The sequence below is a fragment of the Myotis daubentonii genome, chromosome 10 (assembly GCF_963259705.1).
Source record: "Myotis daubentonii chromosome 10, mMyoDau2.1, whole genome shotgun sequence".
NCBI lineage: Eukaryota > Metazoa > Chordata > Mammalia > Chiroptera > Vespertilionidae > Myotis > Myotis daubentonii.
In genome coordinates this window covers 48144238-48163709 of record NC_081849.1, presented here as the reverse complement: position 1 = coordinate 48163709, position 19472 = coordinate 48144238, and the positions used below count along the sequence as shown (strand labels likewise).

Genomic DNA, 19472 nt, shown 5'->3' with positions numbered 1-19472 from the left:
AAATTCCTTAATTCACAACTATATTGCCAGCACCTAGAGCAGTGCTTGCCACATGTCAGGTGATCTATAAATATCTCATGATGCATAATTTTTTTAAAAAAACGACTACAATTCTTTCCAGAAAACTTATAAACATAAATCATTAAATGCAAAGGTATTTGCAAGACACATTGCAAAGGTAATATGATTTCTGTAAAACACAACTTAGAATAATCGGGTGTATGGTCTCTTGCTAATATACATACAACTGTAGACATACGTTTTTGTCTCCACAGCCATGGCTATTGAGGTTACATAACATGAGAATCAGCCAAGTCATGCCAATCAAATTCTAAGTCCAGTGGAAAATTAGTGAGCAAAACGAAAGATCTACAAAGTATTTTTGGGTCTAAAAGAACACAAAATTCAGAAAATAAGCCTAATCTAATTCAGGGACTTTAATATCACGATGCTAGAAATGTGGTAATACTGTAACTATAACTCACTACTTTAGAGCAATTGCAATTATAAGAACAGTTCTCTTAGCAGAATCATCTCTAACAAAGACGTTTCCCAGAGTACTTGCCTTTAACAGTGCATCTACATATATGTTGTGCTGTGACATAATTTCCTTTACATCCCATTTCACGTTAGCCATCAGGAGCAGCATCTGTTCATAATCAATGGCTTTACCAGCTACGATCCAGTAGATTGGTTTGCGTAGTTCACTGGCAGTTGAGACTGTCTGAAGTAAATTGCACAGAAATGAAAACAAATGTTTTCTAAAGTATCAAATGTACAAAGAAAATTTTGCTCCTATTTCTAGGACACATCATATCTGAAAATAAGTCATTAATCATTTGGAGATTTGTATTATGAAAATAATTTAATTCCAGGGCAAAGGTCTCACTCAAAACATAATTTTGAGACATTAAGTAAACTTAAGGCTATAGACAGTAGTTTCTAAAAGAACTACAGATTTTCTTGGAGATAGCAAATACTTCTCAAATTCTTTCACTTCTTTGCATCTGGACTCCACTCTCCCCACCTCACAATTCCATCTGACTGCATTTCTGTAACTGCCCTCCAGCCGGTCGGTCTCCATGCCTCTAGGCTTGTCATCTAACGTCCACTCTTCACATTGCCTCCCAAGTACACTTTCTAAAACACACCTCTGACCATGCCACTCACCAGGGTCAAATCCTCCCGTAGCTTCCGAGTACCCTTGGAATAAAGTCCCACTTCTGGCTGAGAGCCCTGTACCTCGTGTGGCTCCTGCTTATCACTGTGCCATCTTTCCAGCCTGGCAGCTGGAGTGTCTCAGCTGCTCATGTGCATCATGCTCTCCCTCCCCTGCTGCCCTTGGTTAAGCCATCCCTTAATTTGGAATATACTCCCCACTCGCCTAGCTGGTCAGGTTTAAACATCACTTCCTCCAAACAGCCTTTCCAGACAACCTGCTTCCAACCACACCCCTTTCCTCCCGCAGTCAAGGTTAAGTACCCTGCCGCTGATTCTTTTCATCTTTTATATTTTAAATAACTGGCTTTCTCTCTCACTGGACTAAAAGTTATATGCATTGCCCAATAAGTATTTAATACGGCAATTCAGGGGTGAATAACCAAATATTTGAATCCAGCTTTCCTGGGATTTGGAGACTGATCACTAGTAAAAAAGGAAACCAAACCGAACCCCTAACTAACGTGTGACAGTCCTCTCTGGCTCCCAATTGAAATGACACATGAGACAGCCCATCTCTGACCTGAGAATAAAATTGCTGAAGGAAGGGCTTTTTGACTGCAGGCATCACAGCATCCAGATGCGGCTGAAGGAACTCAAATTGTTCAGCCAAGAACACCCTAAAGGGAACAAATAACCCGCCTTGTGAACACAGCACAGGATTGAGAGCCTGCCAGTGTTTTTGTAAAAAGTAGTCTTCAAGATCTCTAAGCAAAACTTTAACAATTAAAATTATTTTCCACTTTAGTGAACTACCTCTTGACATGCTCATTTACATTCTATATAAAAATGAAAGCTCAACTTATCACTGAATGTGAATTGAGGTGGAAGAACGGTGACTTCAAGGGAGCTGATTTGGACACAAAGGTGTAGTTATGCTGCTTTGCATGTTAAGATATGAGCACAGATAACACAAAACATTGGAGACAGATTTGAAAGGATTTCATTTAAAGATCCCATTTAATTACATACAACAGACCCCTGAATTCACAGATTTAACATCTGACACTTATCAGAAGTTACCCAACATTCATAACATGTAACAAACGAACTCGACTGAGACACACATGTGAGCTTCAGGTCCGGAGGCTGGGGTGTAGGAGCCGGAGGCACCAGGCTGGAAGACAGCTGGCAGCCTCACCGTTTTTCTCTATTTTTTGTTATGTACACAAAAATCCTTAAGTTAGAATTGACTATATTTCATGGGAGAAGTTATATGCTTCAGTTGTGTTAAAACCTGGGGGATTTATAAAGGTCAGGATGCACTCTTGCTGATGTCAAGAGTCGACTACATTTAACACTGAACTGACAATGTAACTGGTTTCTCCAGAACCATGATTCAATAGGAACTAGAAAGTACACAAGAACATTTTTTAAAGTTTTACTTAAAGCAAGGATCATGTTGCTAAAGATTGAAACTTAAAAGATTTCCCTCCTCCCATTTATGTAACCGAAAACCAAACATGCAGTTTTAAAAATCCATTGGTAATCTATTTTAGGGTATACTTCTCAGAAATACACATTGATATTTTGAAGTGGAAGATATATACAGCTAGAAGTCTAATTATACAAGGCTTACTTTAATAACCTTTCTTAAGTATTCAATGGCAAAGTAACTGTTTTTAACAACTTACAAGGATTCTGTGGCTACCACTCTTTCAGCCAACCCATATAATGTGTCCCCGGAGGTCAAAACCACTAGGTGACTTAGGTGTGGGCTTGGGACCTTCTCCTTTCGCTCTTCTGCTGCTGTGAGTGTGGCAGTAGGATCAGCTGCAACTTCCTGAAAATACAGCACATACATACGCAATCTGAAACAACAAATCTAATAGCAATAAACCATGTAATTTTACCAAACTGGAACTATAATTCAAACACTCTTAGGCATGCATTATTTACATTTAGTTCTTGCTCTCCATCCCCCTCTCCCCCGCCCTCTTTTTATATTTTCTAACTGCTGGAACATTCCTTTTTAACACTAAGTGAAAATGATCCAACTCTATATGCTATAATCTGTGCATGAACTACAGTTGGCCAACATAAGGAATCTTCATGAATCAAGAGATGTTTCAGAGAGACAACAGTGAGAGATGACCTTCAAGAACTTACAAATGAGGGAAAAGAACTAAGCTAAGTATCAAAATTATGGTGTGATTCACCATTTCACACCCTAGTCTAACCAAGGTAACTTTGAAATAATCTCAAGAAAGCAGGACTAGAATGTAGTTATAAACTGAAACAGAACCAATTGTCTGGGACAGATTATTGATGAGAAGGAAGATGATTACTGGGAAGAAAAGAAAGGGATGCCCCCAAAACAGGGAGTGTTGAGCTTTAAAGATCCTCAAAGAAAAAAATTAGACATACAAAAACATCTGAAGTGCAAATGTAAATCTAGATTACTTTTTAAAGCAATTACATAGTCACAAATTGCCGACATTTTCCTTATGAATAAAAGGGACATCAAATGCATAGGACTCTGGGAGTATAACTTAAGTATATAAATTTAGCAAAATGAAAATGAAACATTATAAAACCCTTCAAATTAGAAAATGGTTTAATTCTTCATTAGTTCTTTTTTATATCCTATCTTCTTCTAAAGATAATGTCTCTCTTCATCTCTAATTACTGAATTAGCATTTAAAAGTTATTTGGGAACAACTGTGCTTTCTCTAGAGAGAATCAGGATAAGGAAACTATGCAAGTTAATCAATGTTGCAGTTCCATTATTTATTTCCTTCTACTTAAAAGGAAAACAAGCACCCCACTCCTAAAAGAAAACACAACCCACAAAATCACATACTGTTTGGTACCAACTGGTTGCTTGTGTTATTTGGTGTAATTCTGGTGGATGCTTCCTCATCATCTTCCAGACCGTCCAAGTGCAGAACCCTGGAGTCATTCATGACCCCCTTCCTCCTCGCCTCCATCACCGCTAAACAAACACCTATCTTGTTTGTTTCTTCCTCATGTCACTACTTCATCAGGTCCAAGACCACAGCGTTCTTAACTGAACTATTCTAAATGCCCCTCATAGACACCTCTTCCACTAGCTTATCCTGTTTCTACTCCACTTTCCACAGGTTTAACTGGCTGTCTTTTCTATAATACAGAAGTGATATTTCTAAAATGCAGACATGATCATACCACTCCCTTGCTTAAAAGTCCTCATTCCGTACAGGCGAAAGCCTAATCTTGTGCCATGATATTATGCCTTTACAAATGACACCAGCTACCTGGCCAGCCTCATTTCCAGGTAATCTTCTCCGTCCTTCAGGTCTAGCCACACTGGCCTACTTGCTATATACCTGGCCTATAGACCCTCCTGTTGAACCAGCGCTCCCCCCTCACCCCCATCCCATATCTGCCTAGCTCTCTCCTCCGCAGTTTTTAACTCTGAGCTCGTATTCACCTCCTTCCTATAACGTTCTCAGTCTCCCAAGAATTAGTGCCCTAGCTGGTTTGGCTCAGTGGATAGAGCATCGGCCTGGGACCAAAGGGTCCTAGGTTTGATTTGGGTCAAGGACACGTACCTCAGTTGCAGGCTCCTCCCCAGCTCTGGCCCTGGTCAGGACAAGTACAGGAGGCAACCAATCGATGTGTTTCTCTCACATCGATGTTTCTCTCTGTCTTTCCCTCTCTCTTCCACTTTCTCTAAAAATCAATGGAAAAATATCCTCTGGTGAGGATTAAAAAAAAAAAAAAGAATTAGTATTTTACCTGTATCAGTGTTATCGCCACATACACATTTGTCTGTATGTGCCATAAATTACACTACATCAGTTACCCCTGCCTCACTGTGAGTTTTCAGAGGATAGGGACAGATTTCATCTTTGTCGCTCAAGACCTTGGCATGACTCCTGGCATTAGCAGGCCCTCATTCGTTTAATTAACAGAGATGATGATAACAGTGAGGATGATAAGAGTCTTCATTTCCTCTCCTTTTGTTCTCTTTCAAGCCCATTCCAATCAGGCTTTTGTCTGCCACCTTCAAAGAAATAGTTATGTTTCGCAGTGGCCTCCTTGTGGCCAAATCCAACAGTCTGTGCTGAATATCCCTGTCCTTTAACCCACTGCAGCATTTTACATGGCTGATCTTAAAAAACTTTCTTCCCTTAGTCTCCAGGTCACCACACCCTCCTGGTCTTTCTCCCACCACGGGCCACTCTGAAGACTCCTTTGCTAGTCTGTCCTCCTCTCCCTGACCTTCAAATAACAAAGAGCTTCACAGTTCAGTTCTTAGACTTCTCTCACTTACATCCTACTCCCCAGTTAATTTCATCCAGTCCCACAGTTCTAATGCCATCCACATACCAATAGCCCAAAATGTGCATACTAGTGCTGACTTCACTCTCACCTTTAGTACATTTAACATATGAACGTGAACTCTTGGTGTCCTCCTCAATTATGTCCCTTCTAAAAGTCTTATCCATTTCCAATAATGGCACCTCCATTCTCCAGAAGTTAGATGCCATCCTTGGCTCCTCTCAGTATCATACACCACTTATACATCAACAAATCTTGATGGGTCCAGATTCTAAGGTGTCACTACTTCCTCCACTACCTCTTTGGTACAAGTTACCTCATCTCTCTCTTTTACTGTTAGACACTGAAGCCAAGGTAATTTTCTTTTAAATAATTGATATGATGTCAATTCTGCTTAAAGCGCTTCAATGGCTTCCTGCCTTCCTTAAAGTAAAATCCAACGGCTCTACATAATCTAGGCTCTGGCTACCTCTCTGGTTTCATCTACCATGGACTCTCTTGCTTTCTTCATTCCCACTATACCGGCCTCTCTGCTATTCCTGAAATATGCCAATTATGGTCCTAACCATAACAAAACCTCAGGTTTTGTTATTCCCTCAACTAAAACATTCTTCCCCAAAACATCCTCTCCCTACTAGAAAATAAGCTGCACATGGGTAGGGAGTTTCATCTAGTGTCCCCCTCCCCACCAAAATTATACCCTTAACTCCCAGAACAGTGTCTTTCATCATGTTCAATAAATAGGCACTAAATTAATGTTTGCTGAATAAATGAATTTTCATCCAGGTAGCTCACTTCCCTATTTCTTCAGGGATCTATTTCAATGTTATCTTCTCAAAGGGGCCTCCTCTGTTTATCTAAATAAAATCACATGATTTTTCTCCTCTTTCTACCCTTTCCTAGTTCTTTGTAACTCTCAACACAATCTGACATTAAATGAGATATTCATCTATTCTTATTTGCCTCCTTCACTAGAGGGGACCATCAGTCTTCCACAAAGTACCCAGGAAATCAATATGAACAACAAATGAACAAACAAACTCACAGACACCAGTATGGTGGTTACCAGAGGCAAAAGGTGGTAGAGGGGTAGAAAAGGGTACAAGGGGTCAAATATATGGTATTGGAAGGAGATTTTACTTTGGGTGAAGACACAATACAATATACAGATGATGTATCATGAAATTGTCCAAAAAATAAAGAATAAAATGTGAAAGAAAAACAACAATAAATATAGCTATCCAACTATTGTGCATCCCCTGAGTCTTGTCCACTCATCAAAGAGCTCTTTGCCTTCTATTTTCAACACCTCCTATAGCACTCTATTTTTTCTTAGTTCAGAGTTGTGAACATTCACCTCAGAGCAAGTCAAAGAATGATAAGGAGACCTAAAACCTTGAAACAAGAAAAACTAATAAAGGAATTGGGGGAAGAGAAAATTCACCTGGCCCATATGACTAGGCTAGTCAAAGTGGCCCCAATGGGGTAAAAATAGTAATAACAGAAGATAACCCCAGCAAGATAGGTTTGGCTGCATCATACCAAAGTACATGGTGTCAAGCAGAAGTGTAAGGCAGGAAGGGCTGCTGGGGGTTGTTATGAGTTCCCAATGAAGGACAAATTCAGTCAGAAGCTGACAGCTACTCTGTATGTATGCATATTCTATAAGTTAAATGAGCACAGATAAGCTTTCTTTTGTGATTGTATGAGCGGAAATCTGGAGTATTATGCTCTACAAGTACAACAAAGTCTCCTTCTAAACATCGAACATACACTCTTTTAAATTATTTTGTAATTAAACTAACAAAAACTGATGTGAACTTTCTGCCAATATGCACCAGTTCAAACTCAAAATAGCTCCAGGGTAACCATGAATACCACACATTTATAACAGCAGAGTAACCTCTGAATTTCATTCTTTCAGGATCAGATATCGCTATCTATACAACATATTTATGAAGTTAAAAGGTCCTTTGAGTTTAGATACTACCTGGTTAACCTAGGATAGAAGAGGGAGATGGAACTAGAAGGTGATGGAAGGCAAAGAAAGGATATAATCTGAAGTCTGAGGGAAATGAAATTTGTATTTGGGTGCCACAGGAGAGATCAAAAACACTTACCAAACTACCTCCTGACCTCCCTCCAATTCTAATGTGTTGACTTCTACCTTTACTCACACAGCTCTTTCACATAAAACATTCTTGTAGAGATAATTGGAATTGTTCCCTCCAGTTCAAAAGGTTTCCATTAGGATGCCTTCCATTGCTCCCAGTTAACACTGGTATTTTAGGCATAAAAATGATGGTAATTATCTGCTTAAAGGCTAAAGCTCTATGTTTACATTTAGGGAAATAGTGCTTGAAGAGAGCAAGAGAATCACAAAAATGTCAAGCTGACATAAATAATGGTATAGTAAACGGATCAGTGTTTCAGTTATACCAATAAAATAAGGAAAGGATATAAAACCTATTGAAGACACTGAGAAATAAAACCTTAATCAATCTTTATTCTCACAGTGAAAGTCATATTTTTTTAGCCTTTCCTGCCACCAATTATTACTACTAAGACAATTCATATTTATGAACTTTTCTGGATGAATTTAAAATATATTTTTATTATCAAAGACTTAAAAGTTGGCCAAAGGTCTTAAGCAAACAATTTAGCATCACCAAGTGGACAAGGGGAAATTCACATTTCTGGTGCCATTATCACCTATACCAGCTCCCTTTCCTGCCTTTCCCTTATCAGACCCATTTTCTTAGACTTTTACTTGATTTGTCAAGCAAATTTTCTTAGTTTACATTGAATTTATATGATAAATGATTTCAGGTGGCATCTTTAATACCATAAGGGTTCCACTTGCTTTTTACAGCTAAGCAAAACTTAAAGATAAATATGGAGAAAATAAAATTACTAAAAAAGTGCTTATTAAAATTTTGACTAACGGAGAAATCTAAGGAAAAATACTGCTTCAATTTAGTGGTTCCATACTGACTAGGCTATATTTTAATAACAAACCAATGTATTGACTAACAAGAAATCAATTAATGTTCTCTACCAATCTAGATGCTACTTAATGAAGTGAAGAAAAATAATACACCAGCTTGTGAAAACCTGAGATCAAGGTCTAGTAAATGACAGATATATTTTCTAAAATAATAGACCAACGCTTATCAGTATGAGAAATAATTTAACATGTAAAACACTAGAAGCTAATGGAATATTTAAGAAAAGTGCCTAATATATTGCTGTAGAGCAACGATTTTCTATCGGTGTGCCACAAGAATTTTTAAGACACACAATACCTGGCTATTTAGTCAGAGGCACTGATCTCCTTTCCCTTAGAATGTCAAATAAATAGATGACAACAGCAACACAATAGCCGTCCAATGTGAATGAATCAAAGCTATACCTAAATTTTTGTCAGATCGGCAAGAAACATGTTTTTTTTGGTGTGCTGCAGAATTTCAGTAATGATTTTATGTGTGCCATGAGATGAAAAAGGTTGCAATTGCTGTTGTAGCGGCTTATCCTCCAAAGGAGTAAGGACCATGGAGAGGCCCAGTCAAAGAGCAGCTCGCCTTGCAAACTGGAACACTGTACAGTCTTGTGATTCAAGGTGCTGTCTTTAAGAGATGGGAAGAATAAGGACGTAAAGAAAAGGTATCTTTAAGAGACAAGATGCCAAAGGGAAAAACAGGCATATTTATTTATTGGGAAGAGAGGTGTAGCTGGTTTTTAAAAACACATTTCTGCCGAAACCGGTTTGGCTCAGTGGATAGAGCGTCGGCCTGCGGACTGAAAGGTCCCAGGTTCGATTCCGGTCAAGGGCATGTACTTGGGTTGCGGGCACATCCCCAGTAGGAGATGTGCAGGAGGCAGCTGATCGATGTTTCTCTCTCATCGATGTTTCTAACTCTCTATCTCTCTCCCTTCCTCTCTGTAAAAAATCAATAAAATATATTAAAAAAAAACAAACACATTTCTAAATCTGACTCCCAGTTCAGGAGAAAATTTATCCAATGAACATAGACAGATTCTACGGATACACTGTTATCAGCAGATGGGTGGCAGCTGGTCTCAAAGAAACCCTAATGTGGTCCCATTGTTTACATGGCCATGCTATTTCGTTATACACTGGATGGTGAAATTAGAAGCATTAAATCCATGCCTTAAGGTTCAAAGCTGGAACTGTGCTTTGACCATCAGAAGTTAGTCACTAGTGGAGATGACAGAAAAACATCAGAGTGAATGACTCTAATGGTAAATTACAGCCCATCAATCTTGAGGCACTTAGGAAGAAACAAGAAAAAGTTCAGCAACAGACTAAGATCCAATGGTAAAGGTTATACTAAGTATCAAACAAGAAGAAGCAAAATCAAAACATAGATAAAGGCTAATGGGGTTGAAAGCCAATGGACTGACTTTCAGAGAGAGAGAGTGAGAGTGAGAGTGAGAGTGAGAGTGAGAGTGAGAGAGAGAGAGAGAGAGAGAGAGAGAGAGAGAGAGAGAGAGAGAGAAAAGATGGCTGGGGTGCTTTGACTCTGAAAATGAAGATCAGGATTAAATGGATAAGGCCAAGAAAACAAGCCAGGAGACACAAAACTCACAAATTTGGAGTTTATTCCTTCCTTGGATGAAGGAACAAAGTAAAATTCGGGCAACCCTGAGGTTAATAATGTAAGTGCAAAGAAACATAGCGAACGGCAAAAATCTCTGGCTACAGTAACCAACCATAAGCAAAAGATATTCTTCTTTTAGATGCTTATGCTAGCTTAAACACTACAGAGCATCAGCCCTGTGTGGTGATCTAACCCATCTTCTTAAAACATGCATTTCATCCTGTTACACAGGCAAGAACCCAGACTTCCCACTGCCAGCCAATTAACGCACACTTGAATCTCAAGGCCGTTTAGAAAGCGGTCCTGAACACTGCAGCACCACTCTCGGCAGACACCCGTGCCCATCACAAAGACCTGCCAAGCTCTGGGCTTGCTCCCACCTCAAAGTCCTTGCTCAGACTCTGACCTTAATCTGAATGCCCTCCTTCTTTTTCCCACGCAGCCCATGCCTGTTCATCCAAGTCTAGCACAGGTCCCACTTCCTCCTTCAGTCATCCTGACATGACACATGCACATACACCTTTCCTCTCTTTGAACTTGTAGTGGAAGTATAGCCAATGTCATTTTCGTCTATGTGTACAAGTTTTCACTCTCCAATCAGACGATAGGAACTCTCCACTGGACTTCCTCTGAGTACTCAATATAAGTCTTGGGCACTCATTATACACATAGACATACATTTATATGCAGTGGATTAGATAGCTAATTTCTATTTTCTATAATCTCAAAGAATTGATTCCAAATGATCACTTACCATATCAATGAGGCTCTCTTGTATTCTGTTTAAAGTTGTTCTTAGTCTACTACTACTAAGGCCTAGTCCTGTTGATTCCAACTGGAAAAGAAGAGGAAAGGTATGTTAAATAGGTGTGGAGATAATCTCGCAAATGTCATAACTTCAAATTAACCAAAGTGAAGCATCTGATGAGTTTTCACTCAGATACTCAGCCTTTACCAGCAGTTCTCAACCTGTGGGTTGCGACCCCTTTGGCGGTCGAACGACCCTTTCACAGGGGTCGCCTAAAACCATCCTGCATATCAGATATTTACATTACGATTCATAACAGTAGCAACATTACAGTTATGAAGTAGCAACGAAAATAATTTTATGGTTGGGTCACAACATGAGGAACTGTATTTAAAGGGCCAGAAGGTTGAGAACCACTGCTTTAGAGGGTTTCCAAACTCCATTTAAAAATTCCAAAACATCAAGCAAAGAACTCAGACCTTAGCCCTTACAAATAAGAAACTGTTTATACATGTGCATTTATTTACAGGTCACAATAGCATCTATCAATCTAATGAATGTATCAGGATAGAGTTTACCAGAATTTATTTCCAAAAAGTTACTATTTTTGGTTAAAAATCTTTATATTTTAAACACTTAAAGACAGTACACTGTGCTGTATTTCTGAAGAAGCATACTAGTGTAGTGTTGCTAATTTATTTTTAACACAAATTAGAAACAGCCTAAATCTTCATTCAAACATTAATGAAATTTTCATTATGCTCAGTAAACATTTCACAGTATAGAATTCTCTTCACTACAACAAAACCAAAGCATTTATAAAAATCTTCACACAAGAACATAAATGAGAAGTGAGACTTGACTGTTAAGAAGTGAAAAGTTGGCTCCTTGAGTGTTGATTTGGTTGAATATAAATTTAATTTAAAGGTGATCATAGATACATGGAAAAATGTTAAGATATTCTATATGAGACAATAAACTTAAAATGTTATTAATAGTAATCTATAAAATACATTGTCTCAGTAATTGATTCATAAAAATTATGTGTGTGTGTGTGTGTATGTGTGTGTGTGTTGCCCTAGCTGGTTTGGCTCAGTGGATAGAGCATCGACCTGTGCACCACAGGGTCCTAGGTTCGATTATGGTCAAGGGCACGTACCTTGGTTGCAGGCTTCTCCCTGGCCTGGGCCCTGGTCAGGGCTCATATAGGAGGCAACCAATAGATGTGTTTCTCTCACACTGATGTTTCTCTCTGTCTTTCCCTCTCTCTTCCACTCTTCCTAAAATCAATGGAAAAGTATCCTCGAGTGAGGATTAACCAAAAAACAATTAATATATATATACACACACACACACACACACACACACACACACAGACACACACATTATTGTTCCTCACATCTTCCTGAGATACAAGAATGAGAAATTACTTACACAAGATATGTTAGAAAGCTTCTAGCCAAAATAGTTGTGTAATGGCATGGTGTAGTAAAACATGAACTAATTTTATATGGTAACTTTACAATACTTTATTTTTGCTAGGTATAACTTTAATTCATTTTCTTCTTTTTTCATTAGGTATTATATATAGTTAAATTCATCCATTTTTAGTAAAATTTGGTAACTGTATACAGCTTTGTAACCAGCACAATCAAGATATAGAAGAGTTCCCTCACCTTTAAAAATGTCCTCAAACCTTTTGCACTTCATCACCTCCCTTATCCTCTTACCCTTACTTAACCCCTGATCTGCTTTCTATCTTTGTAGTTTTGCCTTTTTTGAAATTCCATATAAAATCAGGCTATCAATCCCCAGAAGGAAAGTAGGGGAGGGCGGGGGTAAGGGGAAGAGAGCAACCGAAGGACTTGTATACATGTATATAAGCCAAACCAATGGACATGGACAACAGGGGGATGGGAGCATGAGTGTGTGGGGCGGGGGGGGGGGAAGGTTAGGGTTTAATGGGGGGGATGAGGACACATTTGTAATACCTTAACTAATAAAAAAAATTTTTTAAAGATTAGCAAAAAAAAAAAAATGGTTCAACTTAGTAACAGAAAAAAAAATGGAATCATACAGCATGTAGTCTTATGTTTAGCATGCTTTTGAGATTCATCCATGTTGCACGACTATTAGTATTTATTGCTCTTTTACTGCTTAATAGTATTCTACAATATGGACACAGCACAATCTGTTTACTTATTCACCAGTCAATGAATATTTGGGTGCCAGTTTGGACTACTTGAGTAATACCACTATGAATATTCATGTCTTGCCTTTGTGTAGACATACACTTGCAGTTCCTTTCATTTCTGGTTAATATGATATATTTTTAACTATACAAGGTACTGCCATACTGTTTTCCAAAGTGGCTGTACCATTTTATATTTTCACAAGCAATGTGTACAAATTCCAGATGCTCTATGTGATGGACGGAATGTCTATTGTTCCCTTCCACTCCCAATTCAAATATTCAAGCTCTAACCCCCAATGCAATGCTACTTGGAGATGGGGCCTTTGGGAGATAATTAGGTTCAGGTGAGGTGATGAGAGCGGGGCTCCCATGCTGGGATTAGTACCATCATGAGAAGAGACACCAAAGAGCTTGGTCTCTTTCCACAGGAACACAGAGAAAAGGCCATATGAGGATACAGTAGGGGGCAGCTGACTTTCTGTCTACCTATTTGATTAAGTACTGTATGGTGTGAAAATTGTCAGCTATCATTAAGTTTTTTCATTTTCTCTTTGAAATTTTTTTATTAATTGATTTGAGAGAGAGAGAGAGAGAGAGAGAGAGAGAGAGAGAGATTGATTTTTGTGGTTCCACTTATTTATTCATTCATTGGTTGATTCTTGTATGTGCCCTGACCCTCCAACAGATGACTGAGCTACCCAGACTGGGCCTTTCATTTTCTCTCGAATTCTGTCAATTATTGCTTCATCTATTTGAACCTCTGTTCTTAGGCACATTTATTATACACACTTATTATCATTATATCTTCCAGTTGAATAGTTGAATTGACCCTTAAATCATTATGAGTCCCTCTATCTGTGGTAATAAATTTTGTTTTCAAATTTATTTTATTTGATCATTACTGTTTACATGGCATATCCTTACAATTCACATGCTTTAACCTAGGTATGTTTTTTGTTAGAAAGTATAGGCTTTGTTTTTAATCCATTCTGACCATCTCTGCCTTTTGAGTGTTTAGTGCATTAACACTTAATGTGAATATTGGTTGTAGATACTATTATATGTAGATGTAAACACATACACCACACACCTCTTTTTAGTTTTTTGATTCCTCCTTTCCTGCCTTTTCTGATTATATAATTTTTTAAGTCATACTTTAATTTTCCTGTTGGCAAAACAGTTAAAGTACTTTGTATTATTTTTCATTGTTGTCCTATGGATTATAATATACATTCTTAACATTTCACAGACCATTTACTGTTTACAATGCACTGCTTTACATAATATATGTAAACCTTGCCTTCTTATAAGTCAATATCCTTTAATACTCTATTATAGTTGTTATATGTAATACCTTTATTATGAACTCCAGAAAACAATGTTAGAATTTCAGTTTAAACTATATGGTTTATAATGAAGTTAAATGGAAAAATAAAAAATATTTTTTAAAATATATTTTATTGACTTTACAGAGAGGAAGGGAGAGGGATAGAAACATCGATGAGAGAGAAACATCTATCAGCTGCCTCCTGCACACCTCCTACTGAGGATGTGCTGGCAACCAAGGTACATGCCCTTGACCGGAATCGAACCCGGGACCCTTCAGTCCGCAGGCTGACGCTCTACCCACTGAGCCAAACTGGTTAGGGCTAAAAAATATTTTTTTATATTTCCCCAAGTAGTTTCCATTACCAATGCTCTTCATTCTTTTCTGAGGACCCATGTTTTCATATTGTATCATTTTCCTTCGACCTGAAAAACTTCATCATTTCTAGTATTACATGTCTAGAAAGCTACCTCTAAAAGCATTTCGTTCCCCAAAGTTTCCAAAGGACGCCATTTTAATGCATCTGATAGATAAAGGATCTAGAACTTTTCTATCTGATATGACAGTCACTAGCCACGTGTGGCTATCTATAATAATAAAAGTGTAATATGCTAATTAGACCTGACGACCTTCCAGACAAAGTCGCGGCTGCGAGGGCCGAGCCCCTTGCATGAATTTCGTGCATTGGGCCTCCAGTTTACATATAAAGATAAAGTAGGGAAAATTAGAAACAACTTAAATTTCAGCTCCTCAGTCACACTAATCACATTTCAGGTACTCAATAGCCACATGTGGTTAGTGGCTACCATATTAGGCAGTGCAAATACAGAACATTCCATTAGGGCAACATTTCTCTTGGCCAGCACTACTGGCCAGCACAGCCCAGGTGACAGAGGGAGGCTCATCAAAAAGACAGAATGATTCTGACAATTAGCTAAAATTCTAGAATATATTTTTTTCTTTAATATTTATATACTGAGTTTCCAAAATCACAGTGAGGAAATAGTACATATTTTATAGTAACATAAATTCTTCATCAACACTTTGTCACTGATTATATTAGAATTCCTTCTAAGGAACATTTTGGAGAATTAAGATCACAGGAAATTCAGATGCCATATTAAAAGATTATATCATTTATATATTTATAATCACAGCAAAGATATGAACATTTATATGATGAATGTAGTTATTCATTAAAATTCACATTTTAAAAAGGTACAAAATAAAGTCTATTAAAAATATCATGATATGTTTATAGAACCAAACAGTATGCTTTTGCACAGAAAACTATCAAACATCTAGGTGAACCACATAATAATTCCCAAATATCAGGTCAATTACCTGCCAAATACTGCGTTGTTCTCCATAGAAATAGAAAAAGACAAACTCAATAAGAGCTTTGAAAACACAAAATGGAGGAGCAGAAACATTAGTTCTGTGGCAGGCAGATGGTTTAGTTCAAAAATTTTCAATTATTTTAATAAATATTTTCCATTATCTTCTGAATGTAGTAGTGTCTGCTAAGGCTGTTAGCCAATATTTAAAACATCTCATTTACTATGTGGTAATTATGCACTGGGCCAGATCTGAACCAGGCAACCTGCACATTTTTCATTGCCAAAATACGTCGAGGTTAGAAACAGATGCTGTATTTTTTCTGCCCAAAATCTGAATAACATACAATATGTTTATCATATCAAAGCTTAAAATTAACATATAAATAAGGCAATTAGGCAGGCAGAAAGCTGATATCAATAATTTTGTTGGGTTTTTGATGAATAATTTTCAAAATAATGCTATTTGTGTATTTTATACAGAGGGCATGAACAGAACTTTACATTTGAAAAATAAATAGATATTTAAAACAATCAGACTTCCCCTCAGAGGTTGACTTACTGAATCATTCCGACCAAAGAAGGTATACACTGCATATAAGTAATAATCAAATAGCTGAGACATGAAATGGATGACATCAAAGGCAATTGGCTTGAGAATGTTCATCATCTGCATATATTTACCTGGAAAGAAAAAGTAGATCAAAATTAAAATTGGTTATTTGTAATTATAAAGTGACAATAAAATTATTTACTAAAATATTTTTTAAAATAAAATATTATATTCCACAGTAGCCACATTTCAATTATTCAACAGTCATTTGTGGCTAGTGGCTACTATATTGGGCAGCAAGATACAAAACAGTCATATCATCTGGGAAAGTGCTATTGGACAGCACTGATATAAATAAAACCTACAAAGATGTTTTACATCATCATTTTTACGGTCTGTCAAATATTCATGGGAATCCTATACTGTTTACAAATCACACTGTGCAAACACACAACACAGTTCCTCATTTCTTAGAGATTCCACTTGAAATAACTGCTTCAAAAAGGTTTAGGTATAATAAAACAGAAGACAATGTATTTGAGAAAAAATGGTGTTTTTTGTTTTTGTTTTTTTAATAAGTGTATACACAACAGGAAAAGTAAAAAGGCAAGAAGGAAAAGGGAACATGGAAGGCACTTCCCATTCCCCTAAATCGTAGGCCTGTGAAATCTTATGTCAGAGGCCAGGAACACTACATCACTCAAGAGCTGGGTACTCTCAAAATGCCAAGAACATATATTCCTCACTCCTTCCTTTGGGAGATGCCAGGATTCCATTCTCCTTCCTCTCAACATAGATACAGTTACGGGGGGAAAAAATGTAAAAACCCAAATGTATGCATTTATAAACCTGTTAATGTATTTGAAGGGTGCATGGGAGAGGGGCTGAATCAAATAACAAATAATAACAAGTCCCTAACTGTTTCTTTTTTATGGAAAATAATAGGGAAAGAAGCATATCTATTAAGAATGTTGTTCTACAGAAGATGTTAAAACAGGCCATTTGCTTCCTTTCCAAATGAGTAAATAATTCAAGTGCTGGCTCCACTTTATGTCACTGCTGTAAATTTTAATTGGTACTATTGAAGATGCCATGACTCAAGAGAAAACACATTAATGGCAATAGAAAAGAATGACAAATTCACTCTAATAGAAATGTCTACTATCAAAACCATGTCTTTATTACCAAGAACTCAGTACATCTGTCTTAATTTACGAGATGATAAATAGTCAGATGGTCAGAAAGAGAAACACACACCACACATACATCGAAAAGTAAAAACCATTCAACTTAGATTTCATTCTTCCTCCTACCTGTCTTTTGTTTCAGAATCATCTTTGCAATTATGCCACAGACATTCTTTTATTAATCACAATTGAAAAATATTTGAAGTATATGCTCCTATGGATCACTATACAGATATTTCATTGACTACAATCATTCAGTTTATTAAACTATAACTATTTACAATAAAATAATAAGACACTGTGAAAAAAAATAAAAGGAAAAGTGTTATATTACATGACTTTAACCTGTAAAAGCAAAAGAGAGATGAATAGGTAGAATGAGGAAGAATGCCTATATCTGGGTTGGGACATATCCAGAATACAAAGCTTCTTTCCATTCCTAATAATAAGATTAAGCACTGTTAACATAATTAATTTTAAGGAAGAATATAAAAATAGTTATTAATAGGTAGAACATTTAAATGTGCATTCAGAAGGAAAGAAACTAGATGTTCCCCATTACTCTGAAAAAAAAAAACAAATTTAAAAAACTATATTCATTCATTCATTCATTCATTCATTCATTCAATTAATTCATATAACCAGCACTTTTGAAGGCTTACTATGTACTCTGGCCTTGTGTTAAGACCTAAGGAATTACAGAGTCCCTGCTCTCACACCTTAAATACATGGATGGCAGCCACCGATAAGCAAATGACCAGTGTATTAAAATGTATGAGAGTGAGGACTCTATCTTTCCAGTTCAAGAGAGCAGAGAAGTGTTTGGAGGCCTGCGGAAGCTTATGTACCTCCTCACTACTGAATTTAAAGAGAACTTCACCATGAATTAAGCCTATGTCTATGAAGAGATGAGAGTGAGGAGGTAAAGGTGGGTAGGTATGATTATCAGAAAATGAGAAATCTCAAAAAGTTTTTAGAGCAGGGGTTGGCAAAACTTTCCTTTAGAGACCACAGAGGAGAAAGGTTAGGCTCTGTGGTAACTCCTCTGCTCTGCGGCTCTCTTTTCAACTATCCCACTCTAACTTCCTGGCACAAAAGCAGCTATAGGCAAAATGCAACAAGGGAGCAGGGTGCATTCCGATAAAACTGTATTTACAAAAATAGGCAGCCAGACGATTTGGCCAGTAGGTTCTAGTTTCCCAACTGCTACACTAGATGACAGATAGTAAGTGGGGGCAGATTGATGGGAAAAAAACGCAAAGGCATTAGTAAAACATAAGAGGACCAAAAAGGGAGTGCCGGGGTCCAACCCCAGCAGGTCCCGGGGTTCCCAAAGGCGTAGATGGAGTCGGCGAAGAAGGAATGACACGGAGACAGCGTTCAGTTGATCAGCAGCCTAGCCAGGATCTCCAGCCAGGATCTCCAGCCAAGTTCTGGTCTGGATCTCCAGAGAGGTTCTGCCATTTATTGTCTTGTTACATCCGTATTTATACCAGTTGATTTTAATCCTGTCAATTTCTAAGGGTCCCTGTTCGGGCGCCAGATGCTGGGGTCCAGCCCCAGCGGGTCCAGGGGTCCCCAAAGGTGTGGACGGAGTCGGCGAAGAAGGAATGACACAGAGACAGCGTTCAGTTGATAAGCAGCCTATCCAGGATCTCCAGCCAGGGTCTCCAGCCAAGTTCTGGTCTGGATCTCCAGAGAGGTTCTGCTTCGGATCTCCAGCGAGGTTCTGTAGCCATGTTCCCTCGCTAGGTTCTCCAGCCAGGTTCAGTACTAGGTTCTCCAGCCAGGTTCAGTCACCAGGTTCTAGTCAGGTTCTCTTGCCAATTTCTGTAGTCAGGTTCAGTCCAGGATCTTTTGCCATGTTCTCTCGCTAGGTTCTGTCTCTAGGTTCTGAGGCCAGTTTCTGTCCAGGATCTTTTGCCATGTTCTCTCCAGCGAAGTTCTTCTGTCTCTAGAGAACGTTCTGTGTAGGCTCTGTGCCTAGGTTCTGTCTCCTAAGTTCTGTCTTCTGAATTCT

The 19472-nt window shown here is 37.9% G+C and overlaps 1 protein-coding gene across 1 annotated transcript in view; it reads right to left on the bottom strand.

Annotated features, from left to right (window-relative positions):
- VPS50 (VPS50 subunit of EARP/GARPII complex) overlaps positions 1-19472 on the bottom strand; it is a 120057-nt gene that overhangs the window by 9555 nt on the left and 91030 nt on the right. Inside the window, exons 21-25 of the mRNA XM_059712325.1 lie at positions 16275-16396; positions 10861-10941; positions 2853-3001; positions 1742-1838; positions 566-724 (exon numbers count right to left, since the gene is read on the bottom strand). Of these exons, the coding sequence (XP_059568308.1) occupies positions 566-724; positions 1742-1838; positions 2853-3001; positions 10861-10941; positions 16275-16396 (608 nt within the window). The remainder of the gene's footprint in view (positions 1-565; positions 725-1741; positions 1839-2852; positions 3002-10860; positions 10942-16274; positions 16397-19472) is intronic.